This window comes from Anopheles darlingi, chromosome 3, assembly GCF_943734745.1.
Source record: "Anopheles darlingi chromosome 3, idAnoDarlMG_H_01, whole genome shotgun sequence".
In the NCBI taxonomy this organism is placed as follows: domain Eukaryota; kingdom Metazoa; phylum Arthropoda; class Insecta; order Diptera; family Culicidae; genus Anopheles; species Anopheles darlingi.
Genome location: NC_064875.1, coordinates 11,121,467 through 11,146,866, shown reverse-complemented (window position 1 = coordinate 11,146,866; position 25,400 = coordinate 11,121,467). Strand labels below are relative to the sequence as shown.

The 25,400-nt window shown below is 48.4% G+C and overlaps 1 protein-coding gene across 10 annotated transcripts in view; it reads left to right on the top strand.

The window, feature by feature from the left end:
• Positions 1-25,400, top strand: part of LOC125956101 (heterogeneous nuclear ribonucleoprotein L) — a 151,519-nt gene that overhangs the window by 120,565 nt on the left and 5,554 nt on the right. For 5 of the 10 annotated variants that reach the window (XM_049687647.1, XM_049687649.1, XM_049687646.1 and 2 more), the window contains 4 exons: positions 730-819; positions 5,064-5,132; positions 22,322-22,500; positions 22,875-22,967. In XM_049687647.1, coding sequence (XP_049543604.1) covers positions 730-819; positions 5,064-5,132; positions 22,322-22,500; positions 22,875-22,967 — 431 coding nt within the window. The remainder of the gene's footprint in view (positions 1-729; positions 820-5,063; positions 5,133-22,321; positions 22,501-22,874; positions 22,968-25,400) is intronic. The other 5 variants (XM_049687650.1, XM_049687654.1, XM_049687651.1 and 2 more) reach the window with 3 other exon arrangements.

The window sequence follows — 25,400 nt, the reverse complement described above, 5'->3', positions numbered from 1 at the left end:
TCTCCCCAGGATTCATCCTTTCCTCTCTCTTTCTCTCTCCCCCTTCCCTTCTCCCATTCTCATTCATCACGTGTCCCATTCATCGTTCTTCGAGTGCCTAAAAACCGTTTCTAATTGGGATTTTTTCTTCTGCTTTTCTTTCTTTTTTCATTACCGTTTCCGTTCTCTATGTTTCTGCAAAATAAAAAAATGAAAAAAATATACATTCTTCAACAAAAATAATAAAAAAAAATATGAAAACTCCACGCATCGACTGCACAAATTTGTCAAATACAAATTGAAATGTAAACAAAATAATTTCCAACTCTCGGACTTGCCGTTGCCAAAACAAAAAAACAACACGAAACAAACACGAAATGTCATGTGAACATGGCAAAACACATTGATTGATCAAATATGTTTCTCTTTATCATGGATTTGTAATTTCGAATCTATACTGACACACACATGCACACATACACACGATGACGATCGACTGCCAACACACGCTCGCACGCACCTATACGAAAACGCATATACTACGAACACGCGAATCCTCGAAACGATAAAACATACATTGCCCATACTCTCTACCTGCTACATCTTGCTCTACCACTGGCCAATCAAATCCTCAACACACACACACATACACATACACTGGCGCATCCATTGTTACACACAAAAAACATATAAAAAATATAAAACATACACACACACACACACTTACACGCAAACATGCTCAACCAAAAGTAGCCGCCACCACGGTCAAGGAGGTCGGTAATGGACGTTCGCCCCTGCTCCAGGATCCAACGCTCTTCGGTGGACGACCCCAGCCGTACAGTGAGTAGTTTTGCCCGATATTTCACAGATAATCTCGTTAGCGTTAGCGTTTAGAGACTTGGTCACACGACACCGCCACCACCACACCATTTCTCTTCCTTCAAACCGCCCCCTACCGCCTTCCCTCTCTCTCTCTCTCTCTCTCTCTCTCTCTCTCTCTCTCTCTTTCTCTCTTTCTCGCTCTCTATCTCTCCACCGTCCGGGCGACTTTTGTACACAATTGCGTTCCCCCGTTTCATTCAGACACTGACACACAAACATCCCCACACAAACACACAAACATCCATACACAGACACACACACACAAAAACACACTCTGGAAAGCGTGTAAGCGAACATGAAAATCACACGGTGCTCTGCATGTGCTCCGTGTGTGTATGTGTGTGTATGTGTGTGCGTGTCGCGTCCCCGCCCGGTTGGCCGTTGTTCTAGTCCGGTCAGCGAGCGAGCGTGCCAGCGTGCTAGCGTGCGAGTATTTTATTTTGTTTCGTCTTGCTGCGTTGCTTTGTTTTATTTTTATTTTGTTCGTTTTGTTTTGCCTACGACTCCTTTGTTTTTAGTTTCGCATTATGTTCCCGTACATCTTTTTCATCTTAGGCAGCTGCGGATATTCAGTTCCCCTCACCCTCAACTCACTCCCTTCTTCATGCGCTTTCCTCCTGTTGTTAACCGCTTTATCGCTGTTTGTGATACATCGTTCAGCATTCGTTTGAGAGTGTGTGTGTGCGCGCGTGTGCGTGTGTGTGTCTATGTGCTAATTCTATCTTTTGTGGCTTTGGTTGATTCTTCTTCTGTGTTAGTTCATGTTACGTTGTAAATGGTTTCGTCGCGATAGTTTTCGAACTCCTCTAGACGTCGTTTTCGCTCAACCGTGGCTTCCTTTGATCTCGTTTGCCCCTAAGTCGTCTTAATGGATTCTTTATCTTGCGCTTAGAAGCGTAGATAGAGAGAAAGATGCACTGCTACAGGCAGACAGGTTGCTGGTTAATGTCTAATGCCGTTGACTGAATTTGATCGCAGCGTCATCTCTCTGCATCTGCAACTCTGCCGGGAAGTAAATGTACATGTTCACGATTTGGCTCGAACTGAAGCTCACTTGAAATGTGCCTCTTTCTCTCTAGACTGCACCGGCTACCTACCTAGTGGTCTGCAGTCGTTGAAATGGTATTTTAATGGACATGCTAAGCCGCTGTATCGCTGACGTTAATACGCCATAGAAAACATTAAATCCAAATCCCAGCCCTGGATCAACCATAGTTTAAATTGGTACCAACGTTGGCCTTCTGTGTTGCTTAATACAGAGAAGCACCGTTCCACAGTCGTAAGCTGTAGGCAGCTTACCATCGCCAACACACCTGTGGGGGCCAACACGGTCACGATAGCACGCTGCTGCTGGCACCTTCAATGTGAAAGTCGTTCCAGTGGTCCTAAAGCGACCACCGCCCCCTATATCAATGCTTTCGTAGGCGTTGGCTGTAACAATTTTGTGCCCGATAGTGATCGGGCACCAGAGAAAACTGGTTCCATTTGCCGTATTGCTTTATCCGTATGCCTTGAGAAGGAGAAGGAGGAGGTAAGGAAAGTTGTTCTTACCGTGGCCAAAGTTTGTGGGAACGGGTTACTGGAGCAACACCTACACAGACACCACCTCCTCTGTTGGTAACATGAGCTCTCGGTTTCACTTGTTGAAGTCCTTAGTCTGTTCGGTGAAGGTCACATGGTTTGTTAGTTGGTTTAGTTGGTTAGGTTGCTAGGTTGGCGACTGGCAGCTAGTGGGGAGAATGGTCAGCATTATAAATCGGTCCGGACCGTGCCAGTGTTATTGATTAGATTAGAGGGTTTTAATGGGAAACGAGAAGATTGATGGACGTCGGCGGCGGCACTGGCGGTTCACTTCTGTAAGGTCTTTTGCAACATTATGGTCAGAGTGTGTGGTTTTTTTTTGTTGTTTCGGACCATATCCGAACCTTCGGACCTCTTGCGTGCGTCCGTATGTGTTGCGTGTGTTGTCACCGGACCGTAAAAGTACTGTGCTTACTGGGACCATTTCAGGTTTCAGGCGAGGGTTTCAAGGGTTCAGAGCAGAGCAGGCGTATGCCTAATTCAATAGATGTCAACTCGCTCTTGCTCTCTCTCTCTCGCGCTCGCTGCTGCTGTGATCGACTTGAGCAGTGTGACAGCCGCTGTCAATCAATGTGTGCGGTCACTAGGAAACACGCAAACACACATGCACACTCATACGTGAACCGGAAGGAAGGTTAGCGTAAATGGAAACCGGAGGTGCTGCTGCTGCTGATGATGACGATGGTGATGATGATGGAAATGATTGAATTATAAAGCCACTGGACGCACAACAGAAACAGAGGAACACTAAGCCATGACGTACGTTAACAGTACGTACGCACGCACGCACATCCGCAGATTGCGCAGATTGTGCGGTCTATAGGGGCCTGCAATGACGTGGAGTAGCACGGAATGCCCAATCCCCTTTATTTACGTATACTTTCCCACGTACAGGTGAGAGGAGGCGGCCTAGAGAGAGAGACAGCGGTGAACTGTCAATCATGGGCGGCGCAAAGTGGCAGCAAATGTGACCGAAAACGTGTTGAGGTCCCGACGTGCACGGTTCTCATTGTTGCGTTGTGACGGCTGCTGCTGCTGCTGCTGCTCAGTTGCAGTGCGGTTTCGGCATTGTTTCGTCGTCGTAGTATGCTACGACGCATTAGAAGCCATTTCGGAACCTCCAACCCCCCGACCTTCCCCTCGCGGAGTGGTATGGCATTTTGACAATCTAATTAACACCATCCATCGCCATCTAGGATGTTAATTTGTGGGGCTTTTTCGGGGTTTGGTGTGCGCGCATTTCTTGATGCTATAGGAGAAACTCATACAGTCACGTGAGTGTGTGTGCGTGTGTGTGTGTGTGTGTGTGTGTGTGTGTGTGTGTGTGTGTGTGTGTGTGTATGTGTGATGTGCAATAATTCTAATCCGCTGCCTCGCCCGTCGAAGTGTGAGAGGATTCCAATTATAATCCTCGGAAACTGAGATCGATTATTCATTAGATTTGAAGCACAACGCACCACACACACACACACACACCACTGGCCCACATACCTTCATCGGATACGTTGTGCTCTTTAAAGCAATATATTTATCGTTTTCAATATATTTTTCACACGGCAATAGAATGGGCATAAGGGGATTAAAATGAAATAAATAATCGGATCACCCATGCTTAGGCACGCACGCAATTGCACATCCAAGCCGGAGTGTGTCAGGCCCTTACTGCAGGCTTTTGTTACGATGCAATCCAGCAAATGATTATTGAACTTATCATTTCTTTTTTTTTCATCATCAAATTAATCACGCGCTTTATCTCTCTTAGAGAGGGAGGGGGACCACGGTTTTCCCTTCGGTAGCTATTATTCATTATCCCCTTCTGGCCCCCCACCAACCCCACCCCTCCAACGTCATCACAACCCTTTCGCACTCACGCATGCCTTTATGCCTGCCTGATTTAATTATCTTCATACCCGGCGCGATCTGTCGACCGCCCGCTATTCATCGGGCGATAATCGGCTTTCACGGGGCGCACGGACACCGAACACTACCGCAAACCTTTATAGTAGGCCTCTGTATATGTGCGCGCACACACACACTCTCTCGTTTAATCGAATTTGGCACATTTTCCCGCAAACGAACGATGGCTTTTCATTTCATTGCTCATGTCAGAAAACCTTTATTCGCCATTCCTCTCGTCTCCTTCCTCTTCTTCTTCTCCTCTTCCTCTCCCATCTCCACACTTCCGTGGTGGCATTGAGCGGATTGGTTTTCTGGATCGGATTCGCAAATTTGTGACAGATCCAAACCACCGACGCCGCCTACCTGGGAAAGGTTGACGAACGTCGTTCATCGCGCGACGCCGCGTGTCGTTTCCTAGCGACGGGGTTTTGCCTTTTTCATCCCGTCTCCCATTTTCTCCAGCATTCTTTCTTTCTCTCTCTCTCTTTATCATTTCTCTGTTTAGTCTGTATTTTTGTAGTGAAACCAGTGTGTGCGTGTGTGTGTGTGTGTGTGTGTGTGTTTGTGTGTATGCGTGTGCGTGCGTGTGCCTGTGTGTGTAGCTGAAATTATTCAACGATTGTTCAACGTATTTTAATCATTTGTTTCTCTCTCTACTTTCCTCTCTTTCTTGCTCTCTTTCTTTCTTCCTCTCTCTCTCTTTCTCACTCTTCTCTTCGTAGGTAAGTACCTTTCACCATCACAAACACCCTACAACGAGTACTCTCCACCTGCTCAAGGAATCCGTTCAAGTAAGTAACCGCCTTAGCTTACTTCTTAGCTCAATCTCTCCCGACCATCTTTTTGACCTTCCGGTTTGACTTCGGTTTTCGCTTTTCTTGGTTATCCTTTTTCCTTCCCCCTTCCTTTAAAAACCAACCACAGTGCGCAAGCATCCCGGATTTGAATATTGCTTCGCTTGCGCGCTTCTTCAAAAAGTAAGCCGCGAACCGCGTGCCACCTGCTCGATGCAGCCGTTGCCCCCGGGCTGCACAATGAATTCCTGTTGGGAACCTCCTGTTCTCTGCTCTGTTTCGCTCGCTCGGTTTACACTTTTGCGGGGTTAAAAGTTTCCATTCAGTCGGAGAACTGATGCTGATAAGGAAGGCAGGTGCTTCGGTGGCTCCGCAACCCAAGCGTCCGTCATCCGTTTCCCACGGAAAACTTAACATCCGTTTATACTCTTTGTGCGTGTGTATGGTGGTGCCCTCTTGTATTATGAAAGATTAATCACCGATCCTTAACCCCTCCCCTCCCCACACCTTAACTATGGCATGGATGAAGTTATAGAAACTGAAGGAAGCAGCAACTTGGTGGAGGCTGTTCCTGTCTTCGGAGTCGGAGTGAGCGGAAGTGAGCGGCCAGCGGCAACCGGGCTGCCTTACCGGGGGAATATCTTGGAATTCAACGAGCCGGAAACGTTGGAAAAGTTGAAATATTTTTCCTCCTGAAAAGCCCTTCCTCCTCTTAACCGTTGCTTGCCCACTTGATCTAATGCCTCGGACTTTTGACTTTTGACCGGAGGACCAGACCTCTCCGGGACCTCAGCTGGTGTATGTGTGTGTGAAGTGTGCACGCGTGAACCGTGTTGAGCTGCAATGCCAACAAAAAAAAAAGAACGGAAGGAGATGGAAAACCACCGCCCGGAATCAATAACTTTCTTGCGCTCGATGCCAGTTCGTTCTTCGGTTGAGAAATCCACTTACCCCGGACTTTTCGTACTCGGCGTGTTTCTGATCTTCGGTTGCAACTTCAACCGATTTGCAGCGGTGTGTGTGTGTGGTGGCAATTATTTTTACGTTCCATTACACCATGAACACCGAGAGTGCTCCCAGGCAGTCAGCCGACGTCCAACGTCTTTATCAGAATAACGGAACGGAAAGCTTCTACCATCGAACGGTCGAGAACTCACACTTTCTCTTAAGTGTAACTGAAGTGTGTGTGTGTTCAGTGGCCACACACGAACATACAGAACTTCGGGCGCCTCTACCACCATCCAAAGCTCCTCTCCCTTGCCTGTTGCTTAATCTTTTCATCTTTCCAATTCCGGCGCCTTAGTCATGTGGGGTGACCGATGCTTTTTCGGTTTACTCTTTACTGCTTCCACTATGTGAAGAAGTGACATCAGCGACACCGGCGACAATGAACTTCTGTGTCTCAAATCAGGCGTAGCGAACAGTAAAAGTTAGATCCCCAAACCAGCGCAAGACACTGCAAAGCTGCTGCTGCTGCTGCTGCTGCTGCTGCTGCTGCTGCTGCTATCCTTAAAAGGATAAGAACCGAACCTCCTTCTGTTGGTTCTGTTGCTCCTCGAGCCGGTTGACCGTTTTTTGTGGGATTTGCGGACGAGTGAACCGGTATCTGTGTGTGTATTAGGCGCACTCTCGGTCTTTTACGGTAGACTAAAAGGATTTAGAAGAGAACTCTCGTCCGGCTCGTCGGCGAATCCTTTACCATGCAATCGAAAACGGCAAACGCTTTTAACACCACGGCATATCACGGTATCAATCGGTTTCTCCCGCGTCAAAACTTCTCTTCGCATCATTATCGAGGGGTCCAGACACTCGTAAAAACATCGAGCACGCTCACCATTCCGGTCAGTAGTAGTAGTAACTGCTGCAAGTCCGTCGCACACATACTGGAGTTGTCACAAATTTCGGTGCGCTAGAACTTGGTCGGGAAATGGGAAAACTTTGTCCAATGGCGCTCGAAACTAGCGCCATTGGTCAGGGCGCGTGCTGATCGCATTGGATTCGCCATATTAAGCGTTTCAGGTTCAGGATTCGATCGAACTTTTGGGTTGGTTGGTGCACTGATGGACTTTTGGAAAGTATAATTGACCACTTCTCTCTCACACCCGCGTGCGCGCTATCCATCAATCCATCCGTCATATTTTTCATCTTGACGGCGTCTTCGACTTCGACTCATTTTTCTTCTCTTTTTTGGATCCATTTTCCTTGAGCATCTTGAACGAGCAAACATCTTGGCTAAAGGCCGTCAAGCCTAAACCAACGCTCGAGTTTTCCCGGTACGCTCGAGTGTCGCTCGAAAGCCACTTGAGCGCGCCTGGAAGATGGAAGATGGAGGTCGTCCGCGTCGTGTGCTGCTCCATTTGCTCGATTTCGTTCCCATTAATTGGACCGGGCCGGTCGCAGCAGCAAATGGCTCAGCAAATGGAGCATCAAAATGGGGAACAAAATCAAAGGCAATCGACACGCTACGCAAGAGCAAGCGCAGGAGTAGGACCAGGAGCAGGACCGCGCATGACGGCATTTTTCATCCATCCATCCATCCATCCATCTATCAAGGAAGGAAGGAAGGAAGGAACAATTTTGTCTTCGGCGCGAATGAATCCAGGAATCGCAAATGCGCTTATCGTAGCACTGGCTATCTGTTCCCTCGGATGGCAAACGGTGCCTTTTCCCGGGAATACGTGAGCGTTTACGAAATCCGATTAGTGTGGCCAAAAATATTTTCTTATCCTCCCGTGACGCGCGCCCTACCTCGCGAGGTCCTCTGGGAGAGGTGGATCTGACCACAAATGAAAGAGCATATCGTCTGGCGGGGGATTGTCTGGTACGTGGACCCTCAAATGCGCCACTAAATTGAATGATCGAAGGAGATATATTGGATAGAGACTTGGCACACACGGACACGCACATGGGCACACGGACACTTGATGAATCGACGACGGCGGTGAAAATCAAAAAGAAAAGCTCAATCATTCAGCAGCAGAGGACCGCACAAGCTGGTATTTCCATTCTTTTTCCTGTTTTCCTGTTCTCGTGTTGATAACAGAAGGAAGGAGAAGACACCAGCATAAAGCCACAAGCCACATATACTCTGATTTCGTTCATGATTATGATGGTGGTTGGTGGTTAGTGGTTTGTTTGGGGATGGCGCACAGACTAACGCAAAAGGAAGATGGTAGCAAATCAAATGCCGCTGGCTATGGGTGTTATATTATTGATTTCTTAGAAGAAGACGTGCGCGTATCGCATAGAAGAAGCAACGAGAAGTAGAAGTAACGCAGAAGATGATGAAAGATTATCGTCCCCCCAATCACACACACACACATACTCTTGCCGATGATGTAGAGGCCACATATTCGGCTCTCATTTCACTTCCTTATTGTTTCCGTTCTACGCATCATGTCGGCGTCCATGTGGCCTGTATTGACCTCTTAAGGGGCTGGGGTTTACTCGGTACATGAGCACACACAGGAAGAAAAATCTTCTCGCAATAAAAACATCCTCTTATGCTGCTTCCTTTTTTTTCTCTCGGAGGCTGACAATCCATAATGTTATCCACGGCGTACCGCCTAGTCATCATGTTATGCTCATATGATGTGTGATAAGTGTGATAAATATGATGGATTCGGCAGGCGGGCGCACCCCGGATATAATCTCGATCGATGCCGTTTCTCTCGACGAAAGGCCTCTTTGCGATTGCTTCTAGGCCGCAGTCGCGCTGCACATTGGTGTCGGTGTTGTGTTAATGTCGGCTAAAATGGAATTATTTGTGAAGTGTTACGTGACTTGCTCGAGCGATCCTCGTCCGGAGGTTTTGTCTTCACATCGTCAGACAGAGAATGAATAATGTCTTGCGTCAGGTATTTTGTAATTATGTAAATCCTTCAATTTAAAACTGTGACAGCTCTTTCCGATGTTACGGATGCTTTGTTGGCAAATTTCTTGGTGTGCCGGTGGTGTGGTGGATTCGGGAATGCTCGGTTACCATTCCTTACCATTCACACCTCACACGGTATCCAGCAGCAGGTTTGACATTCCATTGGTTGGTTGGAGTTTGTTGAAGGCTACTGCAAATGGAGTGAAGCGGAGCGGGTGTGCAGACGGACGAACCGACGGATCATCAGACGGTCGATTCCATCTTCAAGATATCCTCCAGTGGGGACAAATTTGCTGCCACCTCCGTTGGTATACCAGTGCAGAAGCGATGTTTACGTGAACACACAGGGGAAACATTATGCAACACAACAGGACAACGACAGAACACTCGTGGAGAAGCTCTCGAAGCTGCTGTCCTAACTCTTGCACGGCCAGCTCGGCAGAAGACAGAAGTTATAAAGTGAAGATGGCAGTATGCAACCTGTTTGGTAGATCACCGAGCGGGTTTGTGGGGTACAGAACCTTCCCTCTGGCCACTCTGGAGAGTAAACCCCGTATAAGCCAATCGAGCTCGACTGTCGCCTGTCCAGTGGCGTGACAGAATCAGAGATGGTTCGGCAGATTACATGCATAGTGGTCGGAATAATAGCCAAGCACATGCTTTGGATACCAATATCCATCCACCCGTACGTGTGTCTGTGTGTGTGTGCTGGCTCAAATCTTAAATATAGCTTTGCGCCAATCCAATTACACCCCCTTTTACCGGAACACAGATGGTATGGTGCCGGATCTAATGGTTGTGTGCTATTGAATATTTCATTGATTTATTTCTGGTGTCTATCGTCGTGTATCGGTGTGGATCAACAGAAGCACTATGTGTTTATGTGTGTGTGTGTGCAAGAAAGAGAGCACATTACTTCGCTGGCCTCCATGATGGAGGCGCATGGTATTAGGTTTATTCAAAACTTTACCTAGAGACCGAGAAAGAGAGAGACAGAATGCCTCCTTCGGGATTTTAAGGTGTACTTGGATGCTGTACAGCATCACTTGGGACGCTTCGGTGTTCGCTTCGGCCTTTGGTTGAGTCGTTCCTTCGCCACACGACGAAACAACCAAACCTTTTGCTGCACCAAAAGCTCCCTAGAGTACATCGCGAGATGCTGTAATGCACAGGACGGCGGCTCCCGGAGGGAAGCAGCTCCACGTTTTCCCGTTCACTTCCATTAGCCGTGCTCTAGAGACCAGCAGCATATAAGCGAGCAGGAGACTGAACATGGCGAAACATAATTGATAAAAGGAAAAAGCTCAGCCAACGTCATTCGTCGCCAAGTTAAACAAGGTCTCCGCGGCCACCTTCGAGGCCCCGGAGCATCATAAAGCAGCATGATGGTCTCGCCAACAAACAACCCTTTGAAGTCTAGCGCACTCAAGCGCCTTTAGCGACATAATAGCGTCAGCTGTTGTTTACCGGAAATAACGATTACGCGCTGACTGTGGCGGTACAATTGAATTGCTTGTTGCATTATTACGAAACCATTTGGCGAATTGAGCGAAATCTGCGCCGTGCCGACGTCGCATTACGTTGCACTGGAAAATGCATTCATTAATTGTTTGTTACCCAACACCCCGTTCCCGGAGTCGGATTAATTTCACATTTCAAGTGGATGAGCGAGTTTGCAGTGGGCTGCAGCAGCACCAGCATTGAATCCCCTTGCCAGTAATTACTCATCGTACTCATTGCACACAAGCGGCGGCGCACACGTTCGTCATCAAACCGCACACCAGCTGCAGCCGATTCGCGTGAAGCATAAATAATCTTCAACCACACACACACATACGCGCGCGGGCATGAGCCTCCTCTCGAGAGCGTGACCACGACCAGTGGCGTGTAATCCCCGTCTTTCCGCGTGTCCTCTCATGTCATGTGACGCCACCCCGTGTCAACTCACCACCCCCCAAAACATCATCGTCGAAAGAAATGTGCCGTGATCATATCATCGTCATCATCATCATCACCAGCAACAGTAGCAACAGCAGCCGCCACCGTTCCGGCGATGGCTAATTAGAGCAAAAATGCTATCCAGCTTCCAATCCATGGACGGCGCAAAGGTGTGTGTATGTGTGTGCCGGGCGGTGCGGTCGTGATGAAGCACCGTGACCATTTTGGGGCGGAATGTCGCTTACGATCAATCATCTCTTCGTCGCCGTGACGTTGGAATGGAGACGCCTGGTGGGTTGTTGATGGCAACAGCAGCAACAACTGCAACGGTTGCTTTTCGTTCGCGATAATAGTGATCCTTTCGCGACGCTCTGCGTCTACGAATCGTTTCTAAAACGCTCGTTCGTGCGCGCGCGCGGAATGGAGTGAGGTTTATGTTGCTAATAAATTCCCAAATTCCGTACCCGCTTTTGCTCCCTCATCCCTTGTGGGGTGAGAAATGGAAATTCGCTTCGTTGCTTTGCGTCGCGGATCATCCGGAGTCCGATGAGTGATGATGAACGCCACGCCGCCCGGTGGAGAACCCATCTCAAAAGAAACCCTTCCGTTTGTACCTCTTGGGCGGGGATGGGTTTTAAAAAGGGGGTGAAAGTGGTACTTTGTTTTCTCTCAATTAACCCCAATCACCCCGCCAGTTTTGGTAGAATGTTTTTCTTTCATTAACCGCGCGCAAACAGTAGTGAGCACAAGCGAGCGAGATGGTTCCTCGATAAGCAGGCCGCGCCACCCTTGTGAGAAAGAACGTTTAAAAACGGTGTAAAAGGTGCTCATCCGGAGCTCATCTTCGGCTCACAAACGTTTCGTTCGAGAAAATGGTATTTCGCGTACCCTTACAATGTGTAATCGAGAATAATTAATCTTTCGCATAGATGGCACTCAAGGGGAGGGCGTGAAATGTCCCATCTCGCTCGATGATTATGGCGCTACTCTCTCCGTTCGTCGTTTTGACATTGTTGCAATGGGTTTCACCGCATGGTGCGGCCACCAGGACGGTCTCGTACGCACGCTTAATGCTCGTTGCAGGCGGGCAGCATCTCATCGCTTCCAGAAGTCGACGCGAGACGACCGTTTTTGACGTTTCGCTACGCTTCGTTGACAATTAATCAAATCGAGACGGGTCGCGGGACGGTCTTCGCGGTCAGACCAGCGTCAACGTCTCTGGGATGCTCGATTACCAAGCGGTGTAGTAGCAGTCCCGAGGAGGAGCGTTTCGAAGGAAGATGAATGTGGATCGCGTTACACTCACGGTGACGATCGCTACACGGTGCAGAACCCGTCGCACGTACGTTTGCCAGCGAGTTTGAGGATGAGTAATGGAGGTGATGAGAAAATGGTCACCACCACCGGACACAAGATACACCTCGTGTGGCGTCGTGTTCTGAGCATCAGGGACTTTATCCCCCAGAAGGAGTTGTTTTTTTTTATGTTGGATCCCCATTAGCAATACAATCTACAAACAATTGTTGCAAAATCAATTCAATAAAAGTACTTTCCGGCACTTTATATCTCTCTCTCTCCCTAGATAATCGATTTATAACCTGATCTGATCAACTATTGATAGGATCCTGGCGTTCCCAGTTCCCAGGCGATGGCCAAACCTTCCTCGATGACTATAGTGGACATAATGATGCTTCCATTGTCCCTCGTCATCACCTAACTCCGCGTCGGTGGCGGGAATGAAATGAAAATTCAATTAGATTTGGTCGTCGACCACGGTCCTCCGGCTTTGCGTAATTTCCGATGCTAATGCTCTCGCTGGCTAAAACAGACCAATTTTACCGTCGGTACGGTCTGGTATGGGCCGGAGTGTGCGCGTGTAGAGCGCTCAATTACGCGGCAACCGATGCGTAATTTGTGACGCGTGCATTATATTACGCATATTGTTTTGTTGTTTTGTCGGAGCGAATCTTTTGGGCAGAATCTCGACTCTCAACAGCGCACAACAGCGTCCCCATTCTACGGATTCGATTCGTGCGATTGGTGTGCGTTCTAATGAAAAACATGTCCAAAGCATTTATCGGGGGTGCGGTGAAAGTTCTGTTTGGATCCCTTCCCTCCCGTGTAGCTGGACGTGATTTGTGTAACAGCTGTGTAAGTTGCGAGCGGCACGTCCAGACTCCCGAGCACACAACTTACGCTGTACTTTGGTAGCGAGTGAAGAAAGACTCATAGTCGTGTCCCTTTGGATTGTATTCTGCCTTCCATCTCTGGCACCGCCATTGAACCATCGCTGGGACGATATCCTAATCTTGATTTGATTGCTCTTGTATAAACCGCTCACCGCCCGGTAGATAATTCAATCAAGTAAATTCCGCTCCTCCTTTTTTGCCCCTTCCCTCCCTCTTTTCGCTTCACTTGTTTTCCGTTTGGGGTCCTTGCCACGTACGAAACCCTTTCTCCGTTCGCTAGGCCCATAAAACATGATGAAATCCCGTTGCTTACTTCATCGCGCTTCGATCGGCAATCAGCGGGACACGGAATTCGATTTGTATTCATGACGGTCAGTGCTTTTGTTTTTATTTTTATGTGGCTCTCTCTCTCTCTCTCGCTTCGGGGGATCGCCTCGATCCAATTGATTGCATCGAGATTTTCATCAGCTTCTTCTCTCCAGCTCCAGCTTTATTGCGCGTGCGGTTCTATTCGGTAATGCGTTTATGCGAACAAAGTTGTGCTGTAGCATTGTTGCTTCAAGTGTTTGTAGATCTCTCTTATTGAGTTCTTGAGTTGTAACAACTTGTCTGCTCAACAGCTTCTAAAGATCGGCTTCAATGTTCTCCTGAAACTCCACGTTCCAAACCCCCCGAACGTCTGAAGCGAAGGCAATTTGTTCCATCTGTACGTTCGGTACGTTCCGAGCCACCTGGCTCTATGCAGACGCGCAGACACACACAGCACAGCACAGCACAGGGATGAGCCTTTGTTCTATTTCCATTTTTCATATCCTGAGCTGAAGCGACCAACAGGATCCAACATGGCATCCAGAATGGGGATTGTGGCGCAACCTCTCTGTGGAAGTCTTCTTCGTCAGTGCCTCGCCTTCCTCGTCGTCCGCACTTCAAACAATGCCCCCCATAGAGCCACCTAACCATCACCAATAATGAGAATGACGATGGCAAAAGATGGTAGCATCGCCATCCCCGCCAGAACGTAATGCCATGCTATCTATTCCTTGCCACAAAATCTTCTTCATCTGCTGGCTATTACACTTACTCTGCTCTCTCGCCCTACTCGTGAACGTTATCAAATGCCTGCGGATTCTTTGTGAAGACGGATTCTTTCGGATTCGTTACACCTATAAGAGGGCCGAGAGGCGTATGCCGAACGGTAGTTAAGTGGGTCAATCTGTGTCGACAGATGAGTGCAACCGGCACTTATTTCGGGGGATCGTTGATTGAGGGGTTTGGTTACCTCTTAAGTGGTGGCATGTCTGGAGTAATGGAGCGACAGCATTACTACAGCATTAATGCAACACAAAAGCGCTCGCTCGCCTTGCGGTTGCGGAGATCGTTTCCACTTTTGCCAACGAAAAAAAAAATCAACATCGAGCTAATGCTGTTTTATGTTAATGTGTGTCAACTGCTAATGGTTGACAATTGCTGGTCGCCGCCACCACCGTTCAAGAAGACGGAACGACGGAAGTCGAAGGAAATGGTGGCGATGGTGGCTGCTATCCCTAAGTTAAGAAGAAGCCACCACCACCGGACCAGACACGCGACAAACCCGAGACCGGTCATTACAATTTGTTCGCCCAATTCATTCTCTCGCTCTCTCTCCCTTTCTCTTTTGGTCTGTCGCTTCTCATTTCAAGCTGTGGCACTGTCATCGACTGCTGATGAAGCTGTCGAGGCTGGTGGTGTAATGATAATGGCGCGTGAGCCTTTCCGGTGTCCGGTGGGCGTCGTCTCACAGAATGGCATCATTACGGTAGCAGCACTACTGCAGGAGTATTCGATTGCTTCCTTCAGGGGTGCGGGGGGACTGTGAAAATAGCACACAACCAAGAGAGGCGTATCCAGTTACGCAAAATGTACTGCATGACGTGCTCTAGGTTGGAACAATTTGCCAAAAATATGAACAATTTGCGAATGAGTTGCGTGTTCCGTTCGCTCGTCGCTCGCCGCTCGCAGGGGGGGGATGAAATATGATCCACCTCCTAACGGCCCAATAAAACTGCTCGTATGGTTGGCTGACGAATTTGCATCCATCATCATGCACACGGGGCGATGTAGCTCCGCTTACCTCCCTTACTCCCTCTTTTCCTGCTATTTCTATCCATCTCACTTGACAAAAATGGCAACCGAAGAACCACCACCGCTCCCATCGCGGATGGGAAACGAAGTGAGCGAATGGCAAAGTTTAATTCATAATTCATGCGCAGCGACATGTTTATTTATATGAATTTAATCTGATGAACTCTCGGTCGCAGCAGCGGATTGCATCGACGTTGGTTGGTCGGTCGGTCGGTCGTGTGCTGCTGTTGCTGCAGATCGTGCGCTTCAGTATGCACGCCGCACTCTGGTGGCTTCATGAGAAACTTTCACACCGGGTGATTATTAACGCGACGTGCGAGGGGACACACACACACAACAAACGCAAAAAGAAGCGTAGAAACATAAATTTTATTCTGATTTATGAACATTATCTGACGGATTATGATGTCGTTTTAATTCATCGACAAACCATCGTTCACATCGTTGCAGCACGACGCTGCCAGCTAGGATGTGGCGGTGTGGGGGTATTGGGTGGCCAACGTCACGTCCTGTCACGGATCACTGGGAGTGGAGTGGAGTGGCTGTGTACTACTACTAGCTTACTCACTCTCTGTCTCTCTCTCTCTCTGGGGGTGTATCTGGAATCGCGACAAGAAAATTTATTTTCATCGACATGATTGATGGGCTTCGATCACTCTCTGCTGCTGCACTCCACCGCGACTGTGCTGTATGCGTTCAATCAAGCAAGGTGGAACAAGATGGATGGAAGGCACAATCTCAAGAGCAAATCTGGGAATGAAAGCAGAACACAGCAGCGTAAAGTTCTCTTTGGTGTTGATAAATACCAGAAGCGTTCTTCGTTTAGATCGTTCCAGCTTCATCTAAAAGTGTTCTGGCACTAGGATCGAAAGTAATACCATTTTTAAGATTGCTTCATAATCTTGGGAAACTGCTCTCCAAAAACGACGAATATTGTGTCAAGACAACCAGAACCAATTGGATCATTCTTTCGCTCGCAACGAACGAAAGTTACAAACACCTTCTGGCGGCAGCAGAGGAGAAGCAGCATAAAAAGTTTTAGTTGGCACCAAAAACGCTACCTGGTTTTAAACAAAACCGAAAACTCCCGTATTCTTCTGTTCATCCTGCTTGGAACTGGAACTAATAAACTCTGTAATACACACGCTCGGGTTCTCCCTTTGCCGTGAGCAAAGTTTTTCGCACCCCATTTCAACAACCCCCTAAAAACTTGGGTGACGTGAAGGCGTCTGCTGACTGGACAGAATAAGCCCCAGCCCCTGCGAGTGGCAGCCATTTGACGAACCTTTACCTTTCTCTTTTACTGTCACTCTCCTACCCACTCCACGCGGAGGAGGAAAACCATAAAAAGTAAGTTTTAGAAGTGACTTTCGGATTGTTTTCTTCCGGTCTTCCGGTCGGTCGGAGAAAAAGGTGCCAGGTAGTCAGGTACTTTATGACTATTTTATCATATCCTGGCCCACCGGGCCCCGCGGGCCACGTATCTGCACGGTGTTTGCTTGTCTGTCCTCCCTCGATGATTGCAGATTCGGTGAAGCAGATTTTATCACGATTTAATCCCACTCGAAAAGCGCACGCTTTCGTCTCACTCTCTCTCTCTCTGTCAGTCTCTCTGTCAGTCTCTCTCGTGAGGATTATCGGGGACAAAAGTTTGTTCCAGGGCTCACGGACCACGGACAAGCGCGCACTCGCTCGCGCCTTATTAACATGCTTTGATCCGCCAAATCCGTACAAAGCACTCTCGCAGCGCAGGACAGAATGATGATGATGATGATGGTGATGATGGTGGACCAGAACCGCCGAGATGACAATGGCACCACCCCTCCCTATAGTGGGTAGGAATGTTTTTTAAAAAATTCCACATATTTTTTGGTGTCTTGAGGAAAAAGATGCAAAAAGAAGATGCTTCGTCGTCGTCGTCTTGCTGCGATTGGCTTGTGTGGAGCGGTGGAACGTGCCAAAAATGGGGCGGTGCATTCTCAATCCCCCATCCGAAAAGTTGGCACATGATGATGCCCCCCCGGCGGAAGACAAATTGTCATTCATTTAGCAGAAGGCAAAAGTTTTTTTTATTCGACAAATTCGCATGTCATATGAAAAAGAAAAGAAACGAGGAGCTTAGAGTGAGTGAAAAGCAGCAGCAGCAGCAGAAAATTAATTGTCCATTTCATGGGCCGCCCCTTTGGTTGAGCCGCTGAACAATATGCTTCATTAACATTCAATTCGAACGCGAAGAGAAGGAAAGGGACGTTAAAAGAGCATTAAAAGACGAACCTTAAGCCCGTATCAAACCTTCTCGAGTCTCAACCTCTCGCCTATTGGTTTAATGGGAGGAGCCACATGTAGAAGCACGATCTTTAACGTTCTTTAAGGATGAACATTTCGAAGAACGATGTCGCTAGATAATAATCCCTTCGCTCTCTTTTGTTGGTTTCACAAACAATTGTCTCTGTAACTCAATGCGGTCAGCAGCAGCAGCAGTAGCAGTCCCTTCCTCTTTGTTGATTGTGGTGCACGATGATGCAAACAAAACCCACAGACACACTAACACACACAATGGTCAACCCATTATCCCATTCATAACGGATGCTGTTACAACGCGAAGCGAAAAAAGAGAGACATTACTGTTGGTCAGTTCATGGTGCACACCAGCTCCAGCTCTTGCAGGTCTCAAACTAGTTGCAAGTGGTACTTGCTGCTGCTGCTGCTCCACACGCGGATATATACCGGGTGCAAATGAAACGGAAGTGTAGCAGAGCAAATTGGCTGGCGTTGTTTCTGTAACAGCGAAACATCCGGACACACATGAACGGCGGTGGTTCGATAAATTTAACATCCGGTTTAATTTCAAACCCAGCTTTCAACAACGGATTCCCGTGCGAAGCTGCTGAGATTCCAATACCGCCGTGAATGGCCGGTTGAACGCGGGTATTTCTTTTCTCTTGATTTATTGAAACAGTCTTCCCAGTGGTGAAACGGCAGAATACAAATGAATTCTGTGTTTTTATCACTAGTTTATGGAGCCAATTTCGTAATCCTAGGAGCGCAGCGCAGTTCTCGACGTTGTTTCCAACTTATCTATATACCGCAGCAGCAACAGCATTGAGTGCAATTCGCTTAAAGCTCTTATGTAACGCTCGCCAGCTCGTTGGCTTTGCGGTGCGAGGTTTCTCGCTTTTTTCCTCTTTTCCTTGTGCATAAGCCAGAATTTATGTGCAACATTTGTTTCATAGCCACCACCACCGCTCAAGCGGTGTTCCGGTGTTGGTCGCTGCAGCACATGCCTCTCCATGCTTTTGCGCCACGGAACACCGAGCAGGAGCTCGCCCATGGTGTGGGCTTTGAAATAAACAAAAATCCACTTTTGCTTCACCGGAAGAACATGAGTTTGGAAGCGCCATGCTCCATGTCCTTTCTATCCCTTGGGAGAAAACCCTAGCCTAGTTGGTTTAAGCGAGCATTATTTCATTAACACCCGGGCCCCTCGGTTAACGGGGCCAGCTGTTGGAGGCAACTTTTGACTCCTCAATTGTGTCCCTGGGACCGACCGGTATGTGTGTTCCCTGGTACTAAAGACCGCATTGGGAGACTTTCTGCGTCCTTCCTCCCGTCCCGTGAAATTACTTTCTTGTAACAATGAGGGAACGATGTGGAAACGCTTATGTACGAGGGAATGAATATGGCAATTTAACTCGTTAAACTGTCCTCCTGGAGATTGGCATCTCGTGTGGTCGTCGTCGTGGTCTGGACGGAGGAGAAGGAGGAGGGATCGCATTATGCATCGAAGCGTCTCGCTCGACCGCACACCACCCATTGATGGATGCCGCTTCACTTGGCCTTTTCCCGGGCACATATCATATCTTCATCGAGCTCTGCCATGAACCGTTACCCAACCCCCCAAAAACTGTTGCAAACCGGAAGGACGTGCCCGAAGGAGATGTCCACAATGTCTCTCGGTACATGATGTGCACACCATACTAACCATACTACATGCATGCATGGTGGTGGTGCCGTGAAGGACGTGATTTAACGAAGCACTTTGCCGCCATCGACTCAAAAGTCGTTTACTCCTTCCCTGGTCTGTGTCTTGTGCTTTGCTTCCTTCCTTCGTGGGTTTTCCCATCCACAGGAGTGTCGTTAGAAGTGGAAGTGGTACTCGGGCAAAACCGGATAAGTGAAGTGTACCGTTGTCGTCGTCGTTCTGGTCGTTCTGGTCGTCTTCCTCGGGCTGTATAGTGCTTGTAAGATGGTGGTGCTCGTACTCGAAATGCTTCTTGCAAAACATGCATTACACACTCTCGGCCTCCTTTGGGGGAGAGTAATGAATGTCGTCGAGTTACTTGAAATCAATTTTTGATCAAGATAAATCTGGCATCCAAGCAGTCAAGTGGTCCGTGTGCAGGATAAACAAACGCTATATTTGATAAATTGCATCACCAAATGCAGCAGCAGCAGCACTGCAGGACTGGTAGAGTGGCTTTATCTTGATTCCTCGTTGTTACACAATCTGGAACGTACCAAAGCCCTCCCCCTCCCCAGTATTTTCGTGGTTTTTCGTGGTCTACATATGTGGAAACAGTTCACATCCTGCAGTAACGGGTTTTTGGTGGTCCCAAAAACCCCAAACACGTCTCACTGTTTGGGTTCTACTCCCGGAATGGTGCTTTCGGACAACTCACACAGCGCACTTAACACCAAATTGAGGCTCCTGAGTGTGGCCATCTTGTGTGTTCTATTTTCATGGAAATGGGCCCTTCCCTTTAAAGTGAACCCACAAACAGGGCTAGTAGTTGTTAACACAATTCGCAAACTAACTACAAAACACGTGTCCTGGCCAAAGGGGATGATACCTCTCAGCACAAGTCCCGGTTTCGGATCATTTCGGATCGGTCGGGCGGAATCTCAAAACTTTAAACGAGATTGCTACAAGCACACGAACCATTTGCAACCTCTAGTTGTCCCTCTGTTTGCTGCTTGTGGCTTCACTTGTGGTACAATAACGCGGGCGCACTGGCCTGAAGGTGAAGCCGCAAAAGTATCCTTCAAGTCGAGAGCAGCAATTCCATTGGGGGGGAAGGGAGAAACTTCATCCGACAGCAGAAGCAGCTAACTTTTGGAAGATTTGTCCAACAATTTTCACCTGTGGACGTCAAAGTCACGTGTCACGATGCTGTTGCTGCTGCTGCTGCTGATGCGATCGTGAAAGTGGTTCTCTAGAGCAATTCTGATGACCGACCGCGGGGGTGTGTGCCGATGGTCAAGTTATTTCCGGTTTTTGCCAGCTGCTCTTGACTTCTCGAGCAGCTGAAATTGCATTCCAGAAGTCATCGTGTGTTGCGCTCGATGATTGTGTTCCCGTTTGGTTTCAGCCATTCCGCGTTCCTGTGAGAGCTGCCATTTTTCGGTCTCTCGCTTGAGGGTCCAATCTATTGCCCGCTCTCTTGTGCAGTTGTCAATCGAATCCCAAAAGGCGCACCACTACAGCGAGCGGGGAGGAGTACCGTTTGGACAGCGGAGTTTTCCAACAAAACTCTCATCTCCAGCGCGCACGCACGCACGCACGCGGCATTGAATTACGGTTCGCTGCGGATGATCAAAAAGCGATTCTCAAGAGGGGCAACGCATTCGCCATTCGCAATCGCATGATTGTGCGCTATGCCGAGAGCCGGGATATAGGCACTCGAAAAGGGACACCCGCGCACAGCACACCCGGGCATCCGGTGATTGCGGAATATGGCGTGAAAAACCACTCGAAGCACTCGAAGCCAGAGCAACGCACATTCCTCTGGAGAGCGAGAGAGAGACAGAGATCAGCCTTTTCAACTCATGTCAGTGAGCGATAGATAAGAGCGTCCCAGTGTGTGAGTGTGTGAGCATCCGTGAATGATGCAAACTCCTCGACCTCCGGCATCCGGACACCGCGATAAATGCGGCTGGTGCAACAAGCTGCTGGGCTTCGATTGATTGATTGATGGTGATTGAATTGAGCGCAGCAAGTGAGCGAGCAAGTGAGCGAGCGAATGAACGATGCCGAACGATTGTTTATCAAAGCGATCATTTCAGGCAGTTTAGCTGTGCATAAACGTCAATATTTATGGTACGCTGATTACAGGAGGAGCCGGCGCTTCGCTGGCGAATAGCGCCACTGACAGCCCCAATCAATTGCGTTGTTTGCTCGAAACGAACCGGCCACAAACACAAAGAGACACGGTGGACACACTGAAGGCCCCTCCTACTTCTGACAACCTCATAATTAACTATTCGCTCCGTATAGTTATGTAGTGCTTCGCTTTTGCTGTGACACATCGTACTCTCTCTCTCGTCGAGGTAAAATAAATCGTTTTGGTGCGCGAGTTTGTCTTCTAATCCATTTCCCGTCGTTCGTTCGTTCCGGCCATCTGTTGTGCAATGCAACAGCGCGCAATTCCTGTAGCTCAGCGGCAGACTGGCCAAGTCGAGTGGATAATAGCCCGGTTTTTTTTTTCGTCTTCTCTGTTTTCTACTACCTTGGACGACCGACCGACCGACCGACGGTTGGGTGTCGGTTAGAAAATGGATATCGTTTCATCTTACCACAATATTGGTTGCCATACCGACGATCCTGTAGCCTGCCTGGCCGTCTCTATGGTCGGCACTAGTCCTGCGAGACATTTAGGGGTGAACAGCAACAGCAACACGAGCGCGCTGTGCTGGCAGTTTCTAATTTTTCATTCCTTCTAAATAGCAACCCGGTGTGCTCTCGGTCGGTTTGGTTGCTGGTGGCGACCACCGTGTGACGGGTGGTTCATTGCACATTGCGCTCTCCCTACCGCAGATGTCCTTCTACCTCCTTCCTTCTTATTTGTGTTTTCGTTCCCCTTTGGCTGGCTTGAATGGTCACGTTCGGTTTTTTATGTTGGTGTCGTCTCTAGAACCAGTAAAGTTCATCCCTAAAGAACCCGAAAACAGGGGAGGCAAGGAAACCCTTAGCAGTAGAGAACCCCAGAAATGTCAACGTGACACTGACGTGAGGGATAATGGCAATTAATATTTGTTTCGTTTCGTTCCTATTGGTCTCGGTACAGAACCTGCACTGCTAGGCGCTGGCGGCGGAAATGGGTTTCCACCGAACTTTTCGCCACCGGACTTCCATCCGTCGGAGAACTGGAAACCGGCCACCGCCGGTACGCACGCGGGCCTGATGAAGGATCCACCGCTGCCACGGAACGGACCGACTAACTTCATTCAACCGACGCAGCAACAGGTAAGGAAACGGCTCTCACACACACATACACTCTCTCTCTCTCTCTGTCTATTCTCAGGCCTAGTAGTGCTCTTGATGCATCTCGATGTGCGATGGAGGCGCATGGTCTGTGGTGGTCAGTGTTTGCCGCAAACCGGAGATAGAGCATACTAATGATATGCAAAGTAGCATCTGCGCTTCCGGAATCATCACCACCACCACCATCACAATCATTTTCAATTCATGATGATGAAGCCCGCATCCGTGTGTTATCTGTGTGTTTGGTTACCTACGGGCGATTGGCATCCCGCAGTGATCAAACAAATGATTCCGTTTGAATCGTACAAAATCCATCGCTTCGCTTCTAATCGCACATAACTATCTTCACTTCACAGGGTGCAGTAATGATGGTGTACGGGCTCGACAATGGTACCGCCAACACGGACAAGCTGTTCAATCTGTTCTGCCTGTACGGCAATGTGGTTCGGGTAAGTCGGGAACGCGGAACCATTTTCGCGATCACTTTTGCGGATTAAAAATACCTTACCAACAACGGTTTGATGTTAAATTGCGAAAAAGTGAACATTTCTAAACAAACCAACGTGCCTCGTGCATGTCAGCTCGTTATTTAGGAAGGGTCCCGTGATTGGGCGGAAGCACTTGACGAAAAAGAAGGAAAAAAAAATTGGGAATAGAAGCGGAAAATTGATCATGCGGCCCCTTACCTCTCGCTCGCTCTCTCGCTATCTCTCTCTCTCGCTCTCTCTCTGCTCAGACAGATCCTCGTGCGCTGGTGAGCAAATGGTGACTAATTAGTTTACATTTTACGACCTGTCACTCACTCGCGACGGACAGGGGATGGACGTTTTGGCCGCGCTCGTTTGCTTCTAGCCGCCGCTTCAGCCGAAATGCAGATATAAAAACGGCGAACGCTGGGCGCATTCATAAATCACACCCTGCGTGTATGTGTATGCGTGTGTGTCTGCGTATGTGGGACTTCTAGGTATCCGCAAACCTTACTCAGGATCGGCCAGCAGTGCGCCACGTCGTAATTGCTGTTTAAGTTGGTGGCCGAAACCGAAATCGAAATTCCTCACCGTCGCAGACAAAACCGAGACAGTGCGAAAGAAAGAGAAAGAGGCAGAAATAGCTTGCTTAATCATTAAAAGGCGGAGGGGATCTGTTATTTCGTCTTTTTCCGTCCCATATCATCCTTGTTCCCATGGCCATTGGTTCGAAGAATTCGGCAAATTTCTCAGAAATTTGATACGCCAACCGCCGCCAGGTCATCGCGTATCGTATCGCGTGTGCTATCATCATCATCGGAGTTTTTCAGTACAGTTCCGGAAGGTCTCTGCATTCCGTTCTGAAATAGATTGGGGACAATTTTATTTAGAATCGGAGTGCTATGAGCAATGTCATGTTCATGTACTTTACTTTCAGCCTCACCGTACAGATCGCAGTAGACCGATGGAGACTTGGTAGGCTGTGCACGAAGTGAAGTAACATTTTGATTGAATTGAATTGCATGACATGCTGCATGTCGTGGTGCACAGAGACATCAAGGTTTTTGTTATGAAAAATGGAAACGCAATCCTTTTGCGGGACAAGCGACTGCTTCTGTTTCTAGTGCTATCAGCCCGGCCCGGCCATCGACCAGCAGGAGACGAGCATGTCAACGAGCGCGTTTCATTCTGCATTTTCCTCATGAATTCGTTATGAAAACAAAAACGCGATGGAAGTAACACAGGACGATTCCATCTTCAAGCATCCGTTTGATAACGAAAAATGATCGGGCAGCGAGTGGTGCTTGTGCTGCAAGTAGTAGTAGTAGTGTCCCAGTGCGGTGCTTTTGAATGGTAGCCCCGTGGTGGAAAGTTTTGCCACAAGTTTATGGAGATTCCTTTGTACTTTTTTTTGGTCCTCATTTTATCCCGTTGAAATGCGAGGTTTTTCATTTGGCTCACACACACACACCAAACAAGCCAAACAAATGGACACAACAAAAAGGGCAAGTCTGGCTGCCATTCACCGCACTGGGTGCCATTGGTCGCCGGCGACAAGGAGGAGGCGCACAGTGGAAAGCAAAGTAAACCCCGAAACGACCATTCTGTGCGATGTCAATACTCGCTCTGCAATCTTCCCCTTTCCCTTTTCCCTTGGCTGCCGTTCTGCTCAATGCTCTTGCAACAGATGGCGATCGTAAAGATATTGGCTCGACCGACCGAGCAACCAACAGACCGGCATCTGGCAAAAGAACAATGGTGTGCCCGTGAGAGAAGCAGAAGCAAAAAAAAAAGGGGGAAAAAGCTAGAACCACGGATGGGATGGGCCACTGATGGTGGTTCTAAGCAAAATGGATGCTCAAAACCCCCTCACCTTCAGCACAAATACGCAGCTCGTACAATGATCTCTCCCATCCTGGGCGTTGAAGCAATACAATAGAGCAAAAAAAAAAAAGAAGAAGGAAAGAGTTCTGCTGGTTGTTTGGCAGAAAAATATCAATCCTGACAAGAAGCCGATAAAGGTATCGAAAAAGAGTAAAATAAGCTTTTCTAGCAGCTTCGCAACAGCTGGCTGACAGCAGCAGGAAACGGAAATGGGTACGACGGAATCGGAAGAGGAAATTCAGAACGGGAGCAGCACCCGGGTGGGTTGGGGGAGTATAGGAGTCTCTTGGGATGGGGTGAAATGCGTTTTGCGAGCTGAATATTTGAAGCTCCATACATACACACACACACACACACACATACAGCACACCATCCGAATGGTGGTCGTCATTGTCAATGTTTCACTTTCTTTCGGTTTCCATTTTGATTTCCTAAGAACAGCTGACGCGGATGCTTATTTCGAAACTTCAAATGCGGCTCTTTTGCGGTGCTGCTTCCGTCGTACCGCTTGACTCCAGGTCTTTCATCCTC